A 21,376-nucleotide genomic window follows, 5' to 3' on the forward strand; every position below is an offset into this window, starting at 1 on the left:
CAAGACGTACTGTATTTTCACAAAATCATCAAGTAAAGAGATTTCATTAAAAATTCAATGAATTGCATTTTCGAACTCATATGATATGACAAAAAAAGCTCGAATGGTATTGTCAGGTTTCGAACTCACCCATGACAATGCCACGAAAATTACAGAATTCCCCTGCAGGCCATTGAATAGGAGATTAATTTCTTCTCTACCATATCATACTACGAACAGTTTACTTAGAACATTATCTTAGTCTCTGGTTTTTAAGGTAGAGCATTGGAAGTTTTAAGGTAGGGCATTGCCCCTAAATGCCCCCAAAGCGCTACGGCCCTGTCCGGGACCCAATTCAAAAATATTATTGATAAGTAATATGTTCTTTTAATATTTTCCCAGAACAAGACGTTCGTTACAAGGAGTGATTTAAACTCATTGTTGTATTCATGAAAAGCCAGTATGAACAATCTTCAAAATATTTTTTGGAGAGAATAGGGGAAGTGGGGCTACTTTGAGTTGTGGGGGCTACATTGTTATACGTTTTTTCTCACATTTCTAAAGGAAACTAGGTTTCAACATGATGTAATTTGGACAGACAAACCAATTGTGGATCTAAACAAAATAATTGTAAGGCCTAGCATCATTTAGAAATAGGCGAGAAAACGTTCGCCTTTCGCTATCTAGGCGAATGCTCTTACAACTGAGCTATGGGGGCACTGGCTCTGATTGTCTTTGCCACTGATCTCAACCAATTGCCATGTGCACTTCAAATCGTTTTCGACTCACTGATGATACCGTTTCTCAAGGCTCGTAGTGAGTCGAAAACGAGTTGAAGTGCACATGGCAATTGGTTGAGATCAGTGGCAAAGACAATCAGAGCCACTGCCCCCATAGCTCAGTTGGTAGAGCATTCGCCTAGATAGCGAAAGGCCCCCAGTTCAAGCCTGGGTGGAGGCAGGAATTTTTTCCTGTCTCTATTTGGATTAAATTGTGGGTTGGGAATCACTTGTTCTGATTGTCGGTCTCTGTGGACAAAAACAAGATTTATTGCTTGATTCGTTCAAAAATTAGAAAATCTCGTACGGTTGGAATGGTTGGGATACATATCTGTGTAGGTAGCAGGTAGGGAATGGCTGTAATTGGTCCTAAAAGCGTTTACAGTTTGTTTGGAAGTAGGGGACGTATCGGCAGTAAATGCTAAACCGCAGACCACCCCAAAACCTATGTCTTCTATGATCTCAGGCTTGTACCCTGTTTCACTGTATTCCGCTTGCCATATCAAAGTGACACCGAAAGGGTAATTCTGTTGCAGTATTACAATATCATATGACAAATTTAAATTTCTTTATGTGGCAAATTAATTACTCAAATCAATATAATTACTCGAAAATGCGATTTCATTAAAGTTGTTCTGCTGTCGTATTTACAGAGAAAATTTCGACCACTCAGAATAAGAAACGAATAACTCGTAGTAGACAAATTTTACAGGATATCGATTTGAAGCTGAGATTTTACATTCAAAGTATAGGATTTTTTAGATTTAAAATCTCTATAATTTTGAAAATAATTATCTTTCAAATATAGTATGCAGAGGGAGGGTAGAGGGTATAAAAAAGAATCCAAAAAGCGAATAAAACGATTTTTGTAAAAAAAAAATCGAGTTGTTCGACTTATATTCTGACGAGCCGATTTGCGGTATGAAACTGCCATATAGTTACAGAATTTCCCTACATTCCCAGCATTTTAAGTTTCCAATTATAAGCACTTTTATAGCAATCATTTTCTTCCAGAAATGAGTCATCCTTGAGCCATATAACCTTTGGGATGACAAAAATGGATGTCATCCTTTTCCAAAAGCAGATGAAAATATGTTTTAAGGAACAATCAGCTTAAATATTATTTTCATGCTCTTTTCTTTCCTTTCAATAAACAATTTGATGAGAAATAGAATGTCCTTGTCCTTATTAGTTGATACCATATTTTTATTATATAAAACTTTTAATCTTTACGGGAATCTTGTTCCGGAGAAAAGAATGTAAAATCTCTAAAATAATTTTTGAATCACCCATAATATATTTCACAATAAATATTTTACTATAAAGATAAAATATGTTATATGCATTCACAATCTTTCAGAATCTCATAGTTCAAAGGATTAAGTACGTTGCTCGTTTATGGCGTAATTCAATAAAAGCTTATTCCGGAACAGAATATAGATTTTGCATGGGTTCATGTTCTACAAAAGCATTTCATAGAATTCATCATACATTTTAAAGCACTACCCATCAGGAATTTTGTTTGAATAATATATTGGAAACTAATTGTAGATGCAATTTGCATCAACTGCACTTATAGGGTTGTTTTCTAACATACCCTTTTACCTTTGACAGAGCCCCACAAATTCATCCTATATGTTATTTATACCAAGAATCCTTCATGAGAAATTTTCCTCACTTTTCATATTTTGCCTCTCTTTTAAACTCTGCATATGGAACAACACAATAGACCATGTGTCCCATGAATTTAAGAATTATTTCAAAAATATATATACACATATGTTTTATTGATGATATCTTTTGAAATACTAGAAAATGGAAAACGTCCTTTCTCTTTGCTCTTCATCAATTTCTCAAATGAAAAGTTGTTGCAATCCATTTGAGCGCAATGATATGAAGGAGTTGAATGACAAATGTAGAGGAATTTTAATATAGTCGTGTCGTGTGTATTTCAGAAAAGATAGGTGAAGGCTAGAAAGAGTGAATCACCTGGAAAACTTTCACCTTTCTTCCGCAAGATTAACTCTGGATTTTTTCCCTTTTATTCTCTGCCAAAGATGTGTTTATTGAAGCTCGAAAGTCAACCTGATACGTGTATTTTTTCAACATCAAGAGAAGGTAGGGAAACATCATTTTACATATCTTTTATCATTCTTTCGAGAGGTACCCAAAGCTCCCAAGTAGCAAAAGTGCCCTAAATCACCTAAACCTATTAAATTTAAAATTTTGTACTCTTCAACATCTGAAAATTTATAAAACACCATTTAGGGTATATTAAGCTAATTCAAAACCTATTCCAAATGGAAACTTCGCTACTCCAAATGGAAACATCATTTTTTTCCGTGATAAATAAAGTACTAAATTTTTATTTATAAATTTTCTATAGCTCAGTTTCATTATTAAGTTAATTTTGCTCAAAATAAAGCGAAAATCCATTCACATTTACAAATATTAATTTATAAATTTTTATTTGTTTGTCGATGGGGTTCGGGACACCTTGTATTATTGCGAGTGTGCCTGAGTGCGGTGTAGTATATCACATTCTTTTGAGTTTTTCTTGGGGGCATCTGCTAAGGTAATTACTTGCTAGAGTGCCTTTCTGGCTCTCTTCTGTCCGGAGTCTCTTTTGGGCCTTCAGCCTTTTCTCTCCCCAAACTTGTAAAGAGCGGGCTTGAACGGTGTATCTGGATTATAAAAATTGATATTGGTCTCCGACTCCACCGTAGCTTTGGATCGTCCGATGTGCTTTGGTGTCTTGATCTCCTTCTTGCCACCTAACTTTTGTTATTTTTAAAAATTTCTTTTTTCTCTCAACTTTTAACTTATTGTTCTTCGAACCAACACGGCAACATCACGTGCTAGCTCCCTAGCCACGTTGTCGAATTTCCCATGTGTCATATCTGGCAGCTTCCCCCCTTCCCACACATCCTGGTGAGTACTGCTTGTCAGTCTGCAGAGAAAAGATCGTTTAACACGACAAAAGACTACACAGCCTGAGAAAAAGCATTTCCGCCGTTTGGCTTTGGAGGCTGGTCGTCAACGCTAAGACGGCGGCGGACGCTTGGTATGGGGGGCTAATGTAAAGGCACATGTTGGTAATAAAAATACAATACAATACAATACAAATTTCTCAGAAAAATTAAAAGTGTACGTTTTCACCATCGATTTTTTCATTAATCAACCATTTTTTCCAATGAAAAACAAATTAGGGTGATTGTTCTTTATTACTTTTTTTACATATATTTATGGGAGAATTATGTGAAATTAAGTGCTAATCTTTATTGTTAACAGTACGTGAAGTTTTCAACTGAAATAATTACCTATTTCGTGAACAAAAAGGGTTTTTCCGAAGTGTCTGCAAATGCTTCAATTGGAAATACCGGAAATATATGATTTTTTTAAAGATTTTTTTATTGTCTCAGATGGGGAAGGAGAAAAAACCAGGAATAAGAACAAATCCTACACTAAAGACCAACTCAACAGGATATTGGAAGCTTTTCATCGCGGTTTCAGTTACACTCTTTGTCTCCAATTAGAAAATTTCCCTTGTCTCCATTTGGATTAATATGTTTCCAATAGATGCATTTTACGTTCGCGTATTTTTCTTGTATTTAAGAAGTTTTCAAATTATATTTAAAGAATTTTCACTAAACAGTAACATTCTAGAAGAGTCAAGCAGCAAATTTATGTAATTTTATTTAGAAAAATATTAACTTAATATGATGAATTTTCTGTCAAAGTTAAAGCGTCTGGAAATGGTTTTCAAGTAGGATAATTACCCTACAACAATTTTTTAGGGTAACTGATTTCTATCAATGTTTGAATAATGCTATAATCTGTTTAGGTGATATAGTTTTAGTAATAGAGATTTCAGAGGCGCAATGGGCAAGACCGTTGAATCTTGGGCGGATGAGATATCTGACTTGACTCTCAAAGTTGTGACTTCAAGTCCCGCAAGGTACAAGCAACTGAATGTCAGGAAAAAACATTTTCACTGTGATTAAACGTAATAATAAATGCATCGCATCTGCCCAAAAAACTCTTTGAGCATGGAAGGAGCATCCATATTTCGGGAAGGCGCTCCTGGACGGTCTACATACAGACTTAGCGGATTCTTCCACTACGAAAGCAACAGTAATATTGTAACCAGTATTCCAAAACGATGAATATTAGGATAAAGGCTCATAATTTGGTCCAGTCTGCTTATAAGCATCGATGCTCCAAGTTTGAAGTGCGATATTTTCAATACTAACTGACTTTTTTTGTTACTCTCTTTTCAGAAGGGTTGTTTAGAAACTTGGAAAGCTATTTATCATCTTATTTTTACTAAAATTAGTTTTAATACGTTTAAAAATGAAATGATATATAGAGGTGAATTTGACTTTTATTTTGGACAACTTGGCTATAAATTTGGACAGCTAATCCGCCTCAACGGGATGCCCATTGTTCTTCATTTCATGAACCAATCTTACCAAGTCCTCTTCCTGTTCATGTAAGGGAAACGTAGAATGTTACAAGAAACCCGAAAACTTTCCATATCATTCATTAAAGTACCAAGTACGTACAGATTCGCTCATTCCCTGGTCTTTCCGGGAGGCTTTCAATTCATTTCTCGCAACTTCTCTTTCGTAGAGATGATAAAACTTCACGAAATTTCGTGAGAAAAACACCTGTCCAAAATAAGGAGTATCATCTCACTGGTAAACGTCTTAAAAAATTTCCCATTTTTCACACGAAAAATCTAATTCACAAGGCAAATATCACTTCAGGTCAAATGTACAAATCACCACTAACGTGAATCAACACAATATTCAATGAATATTCAATAATATCACTCAAAAAAAGCGAAGAAACATTTTTAGTACTTCATCACAGCTAAATAAGACTGAAGTAAACATGAAGTTCTGTCATATTTCCCGTAAGCAATTGCTCACACTGAATTTTCAACAAAACAATTTCAACTCAAATCATATTCAAAATTTAACGTATTTAGTGTTAAAATCTTCCAAAAAGAACAAATACTTAAATAGAATTCATTATTCATCAAATATTGGAATAAAAATCCATCATTTTAATCAATTTATTCTTAGTGTCCAATTTTATCCTCAAAGTGTCCAAATAAAAAACTGGACAAAATTATGAGCCTTTACCCTACTTAAGTATCTTGATATTATTACAATACATAAAGTAAGTGAAGAATAAAATGATTTCTTGAAAATTATTCGTTGCTTTTTACTCTCTTTAACAAAATGCTTTATATTAGTTAGGGGAAAGTGTACTCTCCCGTCGAACGTTCATACCCTCAAATAATGTGAAAATTCTTTAAGTTTTCCTAAGAAACTTAAACATTTTTATTAAGTATTAGTTAGCACTATTATCAATTATTGATAATTATGTGCAAATCACGTGGAAATCTCTTAAGAAAATTTAAAAGAAATTCATATTTTTTGAAAGCATGAATGTTCGAAGGGCGAGTACTTTCCCGTACAAATAGAACACATGTTACAAAGGATAATTCATTAAGAGCAACCAAGGTGAAATTCTTTTAGCCAAGCTTCTTTATTTTCATAAAAAGCGTAAAAGCTGTAAAGAAGGAATATGGAGATTCTTGCCTAATTTATCATTACTTAATTTTAAAAAACTATAAAGTTTAATTTAAAAAAAACCCAAAGGCACCCAAAAACACATTGAAAAAAAAACAAAAATAACCTAAATTGTTGTTTTTAAAGTCGTAAAGATGAAAAAGCCCACTTCAAAGGTGCCCCACTTCCCCAATTCATTTATTTAACATTACAGAATTTCCAAAGACATGAAATGTGTTATTTTTAAAATAAAATTTCTCCCTTCTTTAACTACTGAACTAAAGCTTAAGCACCGAATGCTTTGGCAAAGAATAATTGTGTTTTCCTGTCATGAAAGGATTACACCCGCTAATGCATTTGGAGGTAGTTCATGTCCTTTATTTACTTGAGAAAAGCATGAAATTTCTTCCTGCTTGCTTCTGAGACTATAACAACTCTACTCACTCTACTGTAGTAGACACCCTTAACTTTCTCCTTATGAATAATATACTCGGTTCAGTTGAATCGGAACTATGACCGATTAAATTAAGCATTTTTCTAACTAATATTCAGCCATAAAAATAGTTTGAAAACCAATGAAAATCATAGTTGTAGTGCTATAAAACTTCTACAGTGTAATATTTTAATTTAATTTTTAAAAGGTACAATTAGCATAAACATAAAATTTATATTTATGAAAACTTTTGAAGTTGTAAATGAAGTAGAAGAGTTAATTACATTTAAAAATTATGTACTATATTTTCATTTAAAGAAGCATAGATGGCTCATAACGCTCATGACCATGTCACATATAAGATTAATATCAGGATTAATACTTTATGAATTGCGAGAATGCCAAAACAAGATAGCAAGTGTTTTTTGCCTCCCTCTCGCGTTTCGTTCGAAAACTGACCGAGTTTCCCTAGTTGATCTATAAACCGGTTCAAAACGGTTCTGATTCGGTAAATAAAAGAAGCGAGTTAAAAGAAGTGTATCCAGAAAACATTGTAAGCAATATCAAAAAGAGACTTCCACCCCATCACCTATATCAAATTAACATTCAATCAAGGATTTGGATAGAAGTACCCTTGAAAATTGATCTTTTATATGTTATTCTGTCATCCGGTATAAAGACTACGTGCCACTTTGGCAAATGTTCTTGTGAATTTTGTCAGTCGGCCAGGAGTGGATATTACTTTACTGCCACATGTGGAGCATATTTTGTCATATGCGATAAAATATTAAAGGGGTAATTTGTGGAGGTTCATCTGGCATCAACCATCAGCCACTCTTCCCATTCACATGAATGCCAAAAACCAGTCAGAGGGTATTCAATAAAAGTGGTCGGGGTACGAGAAAAACGAGCGAAAATGAGCATCGTGGAGTGGAACGTGATGCGTGCTGGATGGAAAGGATAAAATTTCCACCACTTTCCAACGTCTTTCCGCCAAAATGCGGACGGAAGAATTTAGTTGGGTAGCGGGTGAGGGTGCTAAAATAGCATAAGAGGTGGAAGTTCAATCTCGAGAAAATCCACACGACAGAGATATGGCACATAAAGCACTCAATTGGCAAAGTGGATGGAAAATCATGCCAATTTAGATAGATTTCTTCGACAGCTTAAAGACTTTGCCTTGCAACATTTGCGAATTATCCAATTAGCCTTCGACAGTTTCGCTTTGTCTCATTTATTAGGTGAGATTCTTAACAATTTCACCTGCTATGATTCTACCAAAATTTCATGCCCTCCGATCGGACTCAAACTTGGCCAAAATGTGTTTTGACACTTCCTAATTACGAACCGTTCCCGTCCGTCCGTCCGGCCGCTCTTTGGACCTTAATAGCTCCCGAACTAAGGAAGATATCGACTTGCGGTTTTCGGCAAAGGTTATATATAGGATTAAAATTCCAACTTGGTGCATTGACCCTCCTTCCGCCATTTTGAATACCCCCATTTTTAAATCTTTCGATCAATACCAAACTTAAGGTCCCCTAACCCCACTGACCCGAGTTATAAGGACCAAAAATGTCCGTACTCCAGTTCTAATTGTAAGAATTTAAAAAATGAGGGCGTTTTGGAAAGTTCCCATGAAATTCCACTTCCCCTTCTAACATCGCAAGTTCGCGATACTACCGATAGGGGCGCTATGATTTAAAAGAAAATTTTTCAATTTTCTAAGTTAAATAACTCAAAAATTCCTTTGTGCATCGGACCTGAAATTTTAGTATGTTGTAGCCGCTGATTATACCTATCAAACAAAAACATACTTAAGTCGATCGATAACCCCCGACCCGAGCTATAAGGGGTCAAAGTTCGAATATTGACCGGCCTCTATCTCCGGTTCTAATTAACATTTTGAGCTAAATTTTGGGTTTTTGGTTTCGTCTCGATGAGCACTTTCAGATGGAAGTTCAAAAAATCACCACAAGTGGCGCTGCGATACTGTCAAAATTCATCAAAATTCAAACACATTTTTTTTCAAAAACGGCATTATGCAAGTTAATCAAATTTTAGAGTGTTGTGGTCCAGCTTAGGACGTTTCCAAAAAATGGCATAGGTGCGCCGTGGTTATAATAGAACCGGAGATATGAGGGGTCAACGTTCACGAAATTCAAAAAATCATATCTCAGGTTCTATTTGACCGATTTTGATGAGTGAGGGCTGAAATTAAAGATCTTACAAAATGCTACAACTTTCTAGAGCATTTGAACTTCGTGTGACCAACACCAGGGGCTCCACAGTCGAAAAACCAATTTCAATATCACATAACCTCAATTGTCTCGACTGTCCCTGAACCGATTTTGATGATTAAGGTAAAGTGCCCTCAAGTCGACCGGTTCCTCAATTCGACCGGTAGAGTTATTTATTCAATTTATTTATATGTGGACTAATATTTGGCGTATGATCTAACATTAATAGGTCAATTATTCCATAAATAAATACGAATCAGTGACAATTTTATAGAAATTCACCATTAAAACATTCAAATATTGACCACCGGTCGAGTCAAGGAACCGGTCAACTCGAGGGAACTTTACCTTACTTCGACTTAATTGTAGACGATATTTATGTCTATATTTCGTCCATACCTTGGCGCTGAGAAAGTATACAGGTACTGATATGATCGGTTTTATTCAACCATTTCATTTAAAGTGAGGTTAAAATGAAAGGTTATACAAAATTCAACAATTCTCTGACATAATCGAAGTTCGTCATATGGCCACTAGGACTAGGGGCGCTAGTGTCAGAAAATTAGTTCAAAAACAAATAACCTTATTTATCTCGACTCCTGAGCAACCAATAACATCACTTTCTTTGGCAAAATTATAGAGAACCTTCTGGTCTACATTACACCCATATATCACTTTTCTGTCAGTCCATCCAAATCCTTGATATTTTGGTTTAAATAAAAAAATTGTATAGTTTCACGAATTTGATTCAAGATACAGTGAGTGTCAATAGTTTGTTGCCTAATGGATGTTTGAGAAATCAAGTGAAAAAAATGATAGAAAAAAATACTTTTGCAAATTTTTTTTTTTGCAGATGAGTTCCTTGTAATCCGTAGATATTATTTATAGTTTTCAAAAAAAATAATTAATTTTATTTCATATCAAAAATAATTGATTTCCAAAAGTTGGTAATTTTTCAAAAATCAAAAGTTTGTTGCCTCATTAAAAAAACTAATTCAAAATGGTGAAAACGTGCAACCAACTTTATGTAAACCGGTTACATTTTGAGCTTATGTCATTTGATAGGCAAGTGGTGGATTTGTACATTTTTAAGGCTGTCAATGGTAAATAGATAGGTGTAAAAGTGATGATAAATAACAAGAAATAATCAGTTTTTTGATAATTCATAATTTAGGTTATAATGGCAAATTACAAAAAGTTGAAAGGTGGGATATTGTCCAGAGATACTGGTGGAAGGAATCGGCGTCGCTTAATTGCCAAATTTTATGGAAATTCATGAAAAGTTATACATAAAATGGTCAAATATTATAGTTATGAGGCACGAGTACATCTGAAAAACGCTACTGGTAGACCCAGGGTTTCGACTCAGAAAGTCGATAACCGCATTCTAGGTATCTCTGATAGTAACCCCATGATGTTTGCTTCAAAAATTCAAAGTCGGTTGGTTACAGAAGGCATACAGGCTTCAAATGCTTCGAAAATCAAACTCAAAATGAAAGAAAATATAAGAATAGGTACTTGGCACGCAAGATTCCATTGGTAAGCAAAACCAAACTGCGTAAGAGGTTGTATTTTTACGTTTTTAGCATGCTCCAAGTGAATTTACAACCTTTTAACCAGATTGGTTTTGTTTACCAATGGAAACCTGCAAACCAAGTAATTATTCTTACCACTTTCATTAAATTGCGGTTGGTTTTGAAGCCTGTATGCCTTCTGTAACCAGCCGACTCTGAATTTTTGAAGCAAATATCATGGGGTTACTATCAGAGATACCTAGAATGCGGTTATCGACTTTCTGAGTCGAAACCCTGGGTCTACCAGTAGCGTTTTTCAGATGTACTCGTGCCTCATAACTATAATATTTGACCATTTTATGTATAACTTTTCATGAATTTCCATAAAATTTGGCAATTAAGCGACGCCGATTCCTTCCAGCAGTATCTCTGGACAATATCTCACCTTTCAACTTTTTGTAATTTGCCATTATAACCTAAATTATGAATTATCAAAAAATTGATTATTTCTTGTTATTTATCATCACTCTTACACCTATATATTTACCATTGACAGCCTTAAAAATGTACAAATCCACCACTTGCCTATCAAATGACATAAGCTCAAAATGTAACCGGTTTACATAAAGTTGGTTGCACGTTTTCACCATTTTGAATTAGTTTTTCTAATGAGGCAACAAACTTTTGATTTTTCAAAAATGACCAACTTTTGGAAAACAATTATTTTTGATATGAAATAAAATTAATTATTTTTTTTGAAAACTATAAATAATATCTACGGATTACAAGGAACTCATCTGCAAAAAAAAAAATTTGCAAAAGTATTTTTTTCTATCATTTTTTTCACTTGATTTCTCAAACATCAATTAGGCAACAAACTATTGACACTCACTGTAATTGAATGGCGTCCCCACCCACTTCAGCACTAAATTAAATTTGCAAGCATTCTGAGTTAGCTCACGTTAAAAATATCACCTACATACAGTAGAGCCTCGCTATAGCCCATATTTAGTTCCAGATTTGACACTTGGGTTGCACTATAGTCCATGTCATTTTTTAAAATTATCAACGACTTTTAGTATTGAAATTGCTCGACGGCTTCCACTTTCTTTGCGATTGTGGTACTTGTCCTCGGTCTCTTCATTATGGATCACAATTATCAGAACTACTCAATAAAGTTTGCCAAAAATATTAATATAATTATGACAACATTGCATGTCGCGTACTAAAAAACATAACCTAACTTAAAATCAGTGTTTTGAAATCAACGGTCGATAAATTGTGGACTATAGAGCGATGGCCTATAGCGGGGTTCTACTGTAAGCCGGTTAGGATTATCTGTCCCTTTTTCTTCGTTTCTTCTAATCTGAAATTTAGCCATGATCTGTTACACGTGCTTCGATTAAATCAAATCTTAAAAAAATGGCAAAAAAATCAATGCGATTCAAATTTTAATTAAATCTTGTTTAATTGTGTTTTGTGCAATTAATTTAAAGTTATAACTTCCTTAATTTGTTTATGTTCAATAAAATAACTTATCATTTGAAACATATTTTTTTCTCTTCTACAATATCTATTGCTCGAATCCTACAAATAAAACAACAATATAACGCTGAACAAATTAGGAAAACCCGAAATTAAGAATATAGAATGGAATTAAAGCCTGTGTAATGTAACATTTCATTACACTATCACTTTAAATTGGCTTTGAGTTGTCTTGAAACAATTTAATTTGTTATTTTATAGCGATCAACGAACAGTGGTTTCTCAATATAAAAGTCCGCAATTGCGTGAATTTATCTCAGTCTTCACAAACGTTTTACAAATTAAAGAGAAGAGAAAGAGTTAACTTGTAGTACTCAAATTTAATTTTGGTATTTTTTTGGTAGTAAAGTGCCCTCAAGTCGACCGGTTCCTCAATTCGACCGGTAAGAGTTATTTATTCAATTTATTTATATTTGCAATAATATTTTGCGTATGATCTAACATTAATAAGTCAATTATTCCATAAATAAGAGGAATCAGTGACAATTTCGTGTAAATTTGCCATCAAACATTCAAAAATTGACCCACCAAATTGCTGGTAACACTAATCCCGCTTATTCACTTCACGGTGCCATGATGAATATTTTTGCGCCAAAAAGACAAAATAGAAAGAAAAACTTTCATAAAAATAAATTGTCTTCTTGATATCTTTGTCAGAAGACGCATAGCTGTTCACTAAACACCCTTTTACTTGAATCTTGCAGATATATGAAGTAATTTAAAGAAAATATCATTTGAAATGACAAGCTTTCTAAATCGCGCGCAATTCAACTCGAGAGAGACATAGAGACACAAATAACTCACTTTACAAACGTCTGGCGGCGCTGCGGTTGCAAAAAATCTCTGAAATGCGACAAAATATTTTCTTCACTATTTTATCCTTATTAGCAGGTCGTGTCCCTTCTTGTAATACGTACTTTAGCATTCCTTATTAATCAAAATAGTGTTGTACTAAAGGATTTTTCTCAAACCTATCCTGAATTTTGAGACAACTTAAAAGAATATGAGTCTTCCTGCTCAAAATTTCATCCCAATGTTTTTGTTGTAATATCGACAATTATTCACAATTAACCCAAATAACTGAATTCAAATAAATTATTAAAAAGATTTTCTTGTGAAAATGACTTAACTCTAAGAAATTAAACAATTTTCACATTAAAAACCTCTCATTTTCTCTACGTGAATTTTCGCGGCATTTCGAAGAATCCCGATTGGCACCACCAAATTCACTTCGGCTTTTATTTTAGCTCAGTCCTGGTTTATGGTATAATTAACATTTTTTTATTTTTCGAAGTCTATTTAATGCAATAACTTAAGATTTTTGCAAGTTGTCCACAAGTGTATAACATCAATAAGTGTAGACTCCACCCTATGAGAAATGTTTGAGAAGTAAAGGATATGAATTTAGATGTAATGAAATTTTCCTGATCTAAAAGATGTGCCAGAGCCACTATTAACCGATTTAGAAACTTCAGTTGACCTCTTGATCAAATTGTTTTAAGCAGCTAAATCCGAATTGAGTCCAAATAACCTTATAATGGCTGAGATTCTTTTGAGGCTTTCTTGGAATTAGATTTTAAGTGAACTCTATCTAGACTCTAGACTTTATGCATTAAGACGTTACGTATGTTTTTCAGTAGTTTTTCCCAAGTAGCTTGACTGCATCCATTAGCAAAATGTCTGGAGAACATGATATTGATCTTTCCTTGGCATTCCTCTCAAAATGTGTTAACAAAATACCTGAAGACAATGAACTGAAGGAGCATCTTCAGGAGAAAAAGGAGAAACTTCTTTTGTACTTACAAGGTTATTTTTTTTATTTTCTCTCTTTTAATTAGAATCGAATCGCTAAATTACTTTAAAAAAACTTACCTTGCCAGGTATCATTGAGGATTTAAAAGACGCGACTAGGGCTTATGATGCAACTGGGAGAGTCGGAAAGCACCTTGAACGTGTAAGATTTATGTTATAAGAGATTGATTTCAGATTTTTCAATCCTGTTTTTAGATTATGCATTACGTTGTTGCAGATCCAAATGGAAGATTGGGTTGTGGCATTTTTGCAGTATTTACATACGATTTATTTGCACCGAAAGTCCTACAAACAGAAGAAAATATTAAATTAGCCTATTATCTGGGATGCTGTTTTGAAATGGTAAGCTTAATTCAGAAGAGTAAAAACATGTACCATTCAGAGTTCAAATACTCCAGATGATTGGAATTCAAAATGATAATGTTGACTCTTGCTTATTTAAGCATTTGGGACCATACTCGGATATAATACATTTGATACACGTCGAATCCGTTCGAAATCGAACGATTTGTTTTATCCGTTTTATCTTCCGAAACTGCGGGTGACTTTGCCCCCTGCTGTTCATAAGCTTTTCTTTCATTTCAGCACTATAAGTTAGTCTTCACTGATCCGATCTACCATGTCCGATCGGTTTTAAGTGCTTTAAAGAAGGCTTACGAACATCAGGGGGCAAAGTCACCATCGGAAGCCAAAATCACTCGCATATACATGACGTAGAAAGTTTGTTGAGTGAATTCTAACCTGACTGAATCGACATTGTCCTGAATATACGTTCATTCCTAAAAAAAAACTAAGTGAATCAGATTTTAGAGCAAATTTACTATAACAAAATTCTCCAAACGTGAACAATATCAACAAAGTTTTTAAAAGGAGAATGGTCAAAATTATATGGGCAGTGGTCCCAGAATCGCCACAAACGAGAATAGGTGCATTTTGTAGGTACTGATATAAGATAAAAAAATTGCCGGAACCCTGGACGATAAACGCTCGGAGTCATTGTAAAAAAGCGTTTATCCTTCCGAAATATCGCTGTTTTGACAACGAATTACTCAAGAACGACTAAAGCGATCTTGATGAAATTCGGTATACGGTCAGTGTATTACTTAAACTTTTTATTTATGGACATCACCCCGTCCCCCCATCCTCCATTCTTGTAGCCCCCATACAAAATGAGGCCATTTTATTTTCCAACTTCTTTCTGAGAAGAGGTACAATGCTGAAATACGGCATGCGAACAAGGCTTAAAGAAAACTTTTTAACCATACATACCGAACCCTTCTTCCATCATCCCTTCTGGTAGCCCCCATACAAAATAAGAGCATATTATCTTATAATTCCTTTCTTAGAGGAGGTAAAAAGCTGAAATTCGACATGGGAACAAAGCTTAAGGAAGACTCTTTAACTAGCATACCACCCCAACACCCACCTGTCTGGTAGTCCTAATATAGAAAGAATTCCTTCGCACAAATTGTTATTAAACCACTGAATTGCATATTAGTACAACTTCTGTAGACAATAAATCGAGAAGCAACTCCAAAACCTTGATTACAATATCAAAAAAATACCACTAATGCCAATTAGATTATATGAGGATATGTTTCTTTCTTTCACGTACCAACAGATCTTAATAAGGTGAAAAATGAAGTATAAAAATCTGGAAAATGATTGTTAACGTTATTATTTATTCATTTTTTTTTCATTTAATTAAGCTCGATCAAAAAGTTCTTCGTGAGGATTGTTGAAAATACCTCTTCTCAGAAAGGAGTTATAAAGTAAAATGCTCTCATTTTGTATGGGGGCTATCAGAATGGAGGGTGGGGGGAGGAGGTGGTACACATGGATAAAAAGTTTAAGTAATACACTGACCGTATACCGAATTTCATCAAGGTCGCTTTAGCAGTTCTTGCGTAATTTGTTGTCAAAATAGTGATTTATCGGAAAGATAGAGGCTTTTTACAAGGACTCCTAGCATTTATCGTTCCGGGTCCCGAGAATTTTTTTTAATCTTATACCAGTATCTGCAAAATGCGCCTACTCTCATCTCTGGATAAAGATGAACCGGTGCCCATATATACTTTTGACCATTCTTCCTTCTAAGAAATAGTTTTTATGCTCTAGAATTTTTCCTCCATAGTTTAAATCATTGGTCCCAGAACAAAAGTTGTTACATTTGCCAATGTCTATCCATTGGCACAGGTCCCGTTCGTGGCGATTCCGGGACCGCATTTGACCATTCTCCTTTAACTGATACCCGGACAAAAAGTAAACACTCGACTATTTGACAGCTGTCACCCGGATTCCAAATACAGTAGAACCCCGCTATAGGCCATCGCTTTATAGTCCACAATTTATCAACTGTTGATTTCAAAACACTGATTTTTTAAGTTAGGTTATGTTTTTCAGTACGCGACATGAAATGTTGTCATAATTATTTTAATATTTTTGGCAAACTTAATTGAGTAGTTGTGATAATTATTGTGATCCATAATGAAGAGAGCGAGTACAAGTACCACAATCGCAAAGAAAGTGGAAGCCGTCAAGCAATTTCAATACTAAAAGTCGTTGATAATTTAAAAGATGACATGGACTATAGTGCGACCCAAGTGTCAAATCTGGAACCAAATATGGCCTATAGCGGAGCTCTAATGTATATCGGAGAGCTGAATGTACTTGTTTATAATCTCTAATTACGTTACTCTATAATTCAGTTAATGAAAGATTTTAAAGTTCCATCAAAATGATTAAATTTTAGATGAAGGGAGTGGCTTATATTGCGGATGACATTATGGATAACAGCACCACCAGAAGAAAAAAACTTTGTTGGTACAAGTTGGAAGATGTTCAATTAAGTGCCATTAACGATTTATTTATGCTGAAAGAAGCTGTTTTTCTAATTTTAAAGAAATATTTCAGTCACCTTGATTGCTACGCTAAGCTCCTTGAGTTACTAAGAGAAGCTGTTTTTGTTGGCAGTATTGGACAATATTTGGATAATCAGACACAGCATCAAGATTTCACGACCTTTACAATGGAGCAATATAGAAAAATTGCACAGTTGAAAACATCATACATGGGAGGTTACATTGCAGGGGCTTCAGCACTGCATTTGGCTGGTGCTGTTGATCCTGATTTGTATCAGGAGGCAAGGAACTTCTGTGTAGAACTCGGTGCATTTTTTCAGTTTCAGAACGATTACACCGATTGTTACGGTGACACAGAGGTCATTGGAAAAATAGGGACGGACATTGAAGAAGGCAAATGCACATGGTTAGCTTGTAAATATTTGGAGTTAGCCACTTCGGCTCAGAAGGAAATATTCAAAGAGAATTATGGAAAGGATGATCCATTGTGCGCACAGAGAATTAAACAACTGTATGACGAAGTATCTATGATAGATATTTGTCGTACACACAAGGATTATACATTGGAAAGAATAAGAAACAATATGGAACTTTACGGATTAGAATATAGAGCATGCACTGATTTACTAAATTGTGTCACAAATATGTGAAAAAGAATTAAAAGGGTGAGTGCTCTAGCACTAGACCATTTTGGATATAAAATGCAATCAAGCCTAAGTATGAAAATGTAACAGCAGAGCATTTGTGGCGGATGGTAGAGGAACAAAAAACGTTACTCAAAATGAAGTAAGGTAAAGTGCCTTCGAGTCGACCGGTGGTCAATATTTGAATGTTTTAATGCTGAATTTCTATAAAATTGTCACTGATTCGTATTTATTTATGGAATAATTGACCTATTAATGTTAGATCATACGTCAAATATTAGTGCAAATATAAATAAATTGTATAAATAACTCTACCGGTCGACTCGAGGGCACTTTACCTTAAGTTTAAGCAGAATATTTAGTAAAATTTTCAGCGACTCTATTAGGGACAAGCTGTTGAAAATGAATGAATTTGTCTTATCTTAACTAATTGGACAAACTGTTCCATAATAATAAAAGTTGTAGTTCGGGGCAATCATCTTCCAGATGGACCCCTAATAAAATAAAAGTTGTAGTTGGACATGTAAAAATTCATGGTCTTATTGTTGTAGCGAATACTTTCAAGTTATTTGCATCAAAAAGGTATAAAAATAGAAGAATTCCTCTCGTTCTGTAATAACCTTTCCGATTTGAGCGCTCTCTACTCTACGCTTGACATTTTTCCTTTACCGATTCGAAGGTATATGAGAGAGAACTTACCTAAAAACCCTTTGGAAGTTCGAACGTTTAAACCGACGAGTTACACAAAAGTGGGCAAGTTCATTAAATTGATATTAATCTTAATAAAATTGCAATTCAAACGTTCTGCCATCCTGAAATTCCACAAAACTACACAAAAATTCACTTTTTGCAGCAAACATTTGCACACTGTTGTTGACATTCCTGACGATTGAAGTGTCAAGAATATCGAAATTCGAAATTGCAGAACAATCTGGACTAAAGCAGCGGGTATATGAACTTACACTTTAGACAAGCCCTCTCCGTAAAAGCAAGATTATTATGAAAACTCGCAAGGAGCCTCCGATAGGACAAGCTTTTCGACAGTAGCGACCTATGCTTACGTTTCTAGCGAGCTGACGGAGAGTCGCCAGGGCTGGAGGTGGTTAGTGCGAGGCCCGGTCCCTTCAAGGGACCTTGCAGCCACCTAAGTAAGTAATTAAGTAACGAGGCCGTTACAAACATTTTATTGTAAACCAGTAATGATCTGGTTAAGAATTCATAATAGGGGAAAGCTCGCTACCTTCGGACGAATCGAGCTTCAAACAACTCACTTTTTCCATATGTTGTTAATGAATTTGATCCATGGTAATATATTTTTAAATGGCTAGTGCAATGCCTCAAATTTTGTAAAAAGAGTTATGCGTTAAGTCCATTGGGAACATTGAAAAAATTGAGTTGTCTGAAGTTTGAGTCGTACGAAGGTAGCCGAGGTCTTCCAAAAAATAGGTAGCGCCCCCTCTGTCGATTAAGAATTGGAAGTGATCCGATAAATTTATTTACACTGCTCGAACACCACAATTATTTATTACATATTTCGATTCTTTACCTCCTAAGTGGTCATATTTTGGTAGAATTTTAAAATTTTGAAGTTTCAACTTTTCTTACGTCATGCGATTTGTCCGTCCATCCGATATACAGTAGATGTCAAAAGTTTGTTTCCTCATGTGTGATCGGGAAACCAGGTACAAAAAATGATAGAAAAAATTACTTTTTCGAATTTTTCTTTTTGCAAATGAATTTCCTGTAATCCATAGATCTTATTTCTGTATTTGGAAAAAAAATAAATAATTTTATACCATATAAAAAATTATTCTTTTCCAAAAGTGGATCATTTTTAATTCGTCAAAAGTTTGTTGCCTCATTTGAAAAAGTAATTCAAAGGGTCCCGGTCAAAATCCCGAAAGCCAAAATCCCGAATGAACCAAAATGTCGAAAGCCAAAATCCCGAATTCTCTGGAATTTGGAATTTTTCTCCGAATTCTCTCGAATCGTATCTCTGGACGATTTCCCGCCTTTTAACTCCTTCAAACTAGTCATTTTAACCTAAATGATGAAATATCAAGAAAACAGATTATTTCTTGTTATTTATCATCACTTTTATACATATCTATTTACCATAGACAACTGTAGAAATGTCCAACCCCACCATTGGCCTTTCAAATGACATAAACTAAAAATATAGCCGGTGTATTTTAAGTTAGTTGAATGTTTTTGACCATTTTGAGTAACTTTTCAAATGAGGCAACAAACTTTTGAAACATGAAAAATGAACAACTTTTGGAAAACAATTATTTTGAATAAGATCTACGGATTGCAGGCAACTAATTTGCAAAAAGAAAAATTGGAAAAAGTAATTTTTTCTATAATTTTTTGCACCTGGTTTCCAAAAATGCATGAGGCAACAAACTTTTGACCCCTACTGTATGCTACCACCGCTACAAATCAAACCAAAAAAAAAGGGAGTGTCTAGGGAAAATCACCCAAAATTACCTTAATTTTCCTCCCCAATACAATTTATTGGAAATTTAATAACATTACACCTGTATGATGCCTTCTGATAAGTTTTGAAGTAATTTAATACTCAATGAAATCGTTTACGAATTGGTAATCATTAATTACAATAAATCTTTTTTGTGAAATGCTTCCAGTTGCGCAGTTTAATAACTTTATTTATGCACACAATTAATGCAATATCAATTTTCGCGTGGAATATGTGGATCTGCAAATTTCAATTCGATAGTTACATGTCAATTTATGAAACCGTTTTGGGTATTATGTACAAAATTAAATATGTATGATGGTTTTTTCTCTAGTACAAAATCAAAGAGTTTGTAGTTTTCCTGTTAATCCTTTCGCCAGGACTTTTGACCTACATTAGAGGACTCTTTTGAAAAATCAGGACATGACTGATGGTGTTTAGTGTGATTTCTAAAGAGAGATTTTGTGGGCAAAAAGACGGCAAACAAATGTTCATACAGTGAGTTAAAAGATGTTCACAAAGCCAGATCCCTCTGAAAAATAACCATGGCAGGAAAAGTTGTGCTATTGAACAGCAAATTGTGCCAAAAAGGAAGATGGAAAGAAAAGCCCGAAGAGAAACTAATTACAGTCGAGTACTCCTTCAGGAATAATGGTCTTGAGGTTTGAGGAGAGAGTGTCTGGGAAGCATCCCACTCACATGTGGCACTGATGAAGTCTTAATGATCAGCGATCAGGAGCTTGTGTTGGGTGAGGAATGATAAAGTGTTCCGCTGCCTTCAAAGCACGTTGTCTTCCTTCCTCCCTCGCTTACCACATGACTCCTCTCTCTCCCCCTTCCTTTTCCAGCACCATCGCGCAATATTTGTGTGCTCTTCTCCATCTCTAGGAGTTCATGAACTGTGTGAGGATGATTTACGCCTTGTTAGCAACATATGCCGCCACTCTTCCCACCCCACAATACCCAATGTAACCCACAATGAAGCACCCAGTGTAACCCCTGCAACCCCTCTACATCAGACAAAATGGGTGGCCAAGTGCTGCAGCCAAAATCTACTCAATGCTCCGGCAGAAATCTTTCCCGGAATATTTCATCCACTATCGCCAGCAATTTACTAGAAAATTCCCAAATATGACCTCCCAATCCTCCAAAAGGCTGTTGCAGCTATAAATCAAGTCCTTAAGAACTTCTACAGAGGACTTAGACACTCCCTGCAATATATCTGCAGTTTCTCCACATTTAATCAATTAATGGCAATTGATAATTTTCACTGGAATTTTCTATTCAATTCCAAAATTAATCTGATCGAATGCACTTGGTTGAAATTTCAATTGTCGAAGTTCATTGGATTTTAAAGACAGATTACAATAGCCGTAGGATCACAAACATAGACCTCTTCATTATATATAAAAGTTCAATGGTGATAAATGCATTATAATTATGTATTTCGTGGAATTACTTTTATATTCCTATGTAATTATAATGATAAACCGCTGTTACCATATCACTCA

General features: G+C 34.7%; 1 protein-coding gene and 1 non-coding gene across 2 annotated transcripts; both read left to right on the forward strand.

Moving 5' to 3' along the window:
• Window positions 1-866: 866 nt before the first annotated feature.
• On the forward strand, window positions 867-939 carry Trnas-aga (transfer RNA serine (anticodon AGA)). Its single transcript has one exon. It is a non-coding gene; the product is annotated as a tRNA-Ser (tRNA).
• A 15,566-nt stretch (window positions 940-16,505) lies between these two features.
• Window positions 16,506-20,983, forward strand: LOC129800300 (uncharacterized). Its single transcript, XM_055844580.1, has 3 exons — window positions 16,506-16,547; window positions 16,634-17,263; window positions 20,714-20,983. The coding sequence occupies exons 1-3, from the start codon at window positions 16,506-16,508 to the stop codon at window positions 20,981-20,983; spliced, it is 942 nt and encodes a 313-aa protein (XP_055700555.1).
• The last annotated feature ends 393 nt before the right edge of the window (window positions 20,984-21,376 follow it).

Source organism: Phlebotomus papatasi, chromosome 2 (assembly GCF_024763615.1).
Source record: "Phlebotomus papatasi isolate M1 chromosome 2, Ppap_2.1, whole genome shotgun sequence".
NCBI classification, from domain to species: Eukaryota; Metazoa; Arthropoda; class Insecta; order Diptera; family Psychodidae; genus Phlebotomus; species Phlebotomus papatasi.

Excerpts from the sequence above, each read along its gene's own strand:
- LOC129800300 (XM_055844580.1), top strand. The coding sequence starts at position 16,506 with ATGGCCTATAGCGGAGCTCTAATGTATATCGGAGAGCTGAAT. Across the intron at positions 16,548-16,633 it reads TGTATATCGGAGAGCTGAAT|ATGAAGGGAGTGGCTTATAT; the intron begins GTACTTGTTTAT and ends ATTAAATTTTAG. Across the intron at positions 17,264-20,713 it reads TTAAACAACTGTATGACGAA|CACCATCGCGCAATATTTGT; the intron begins GTATCTATGATA and ends TTCCTTTTCCAG.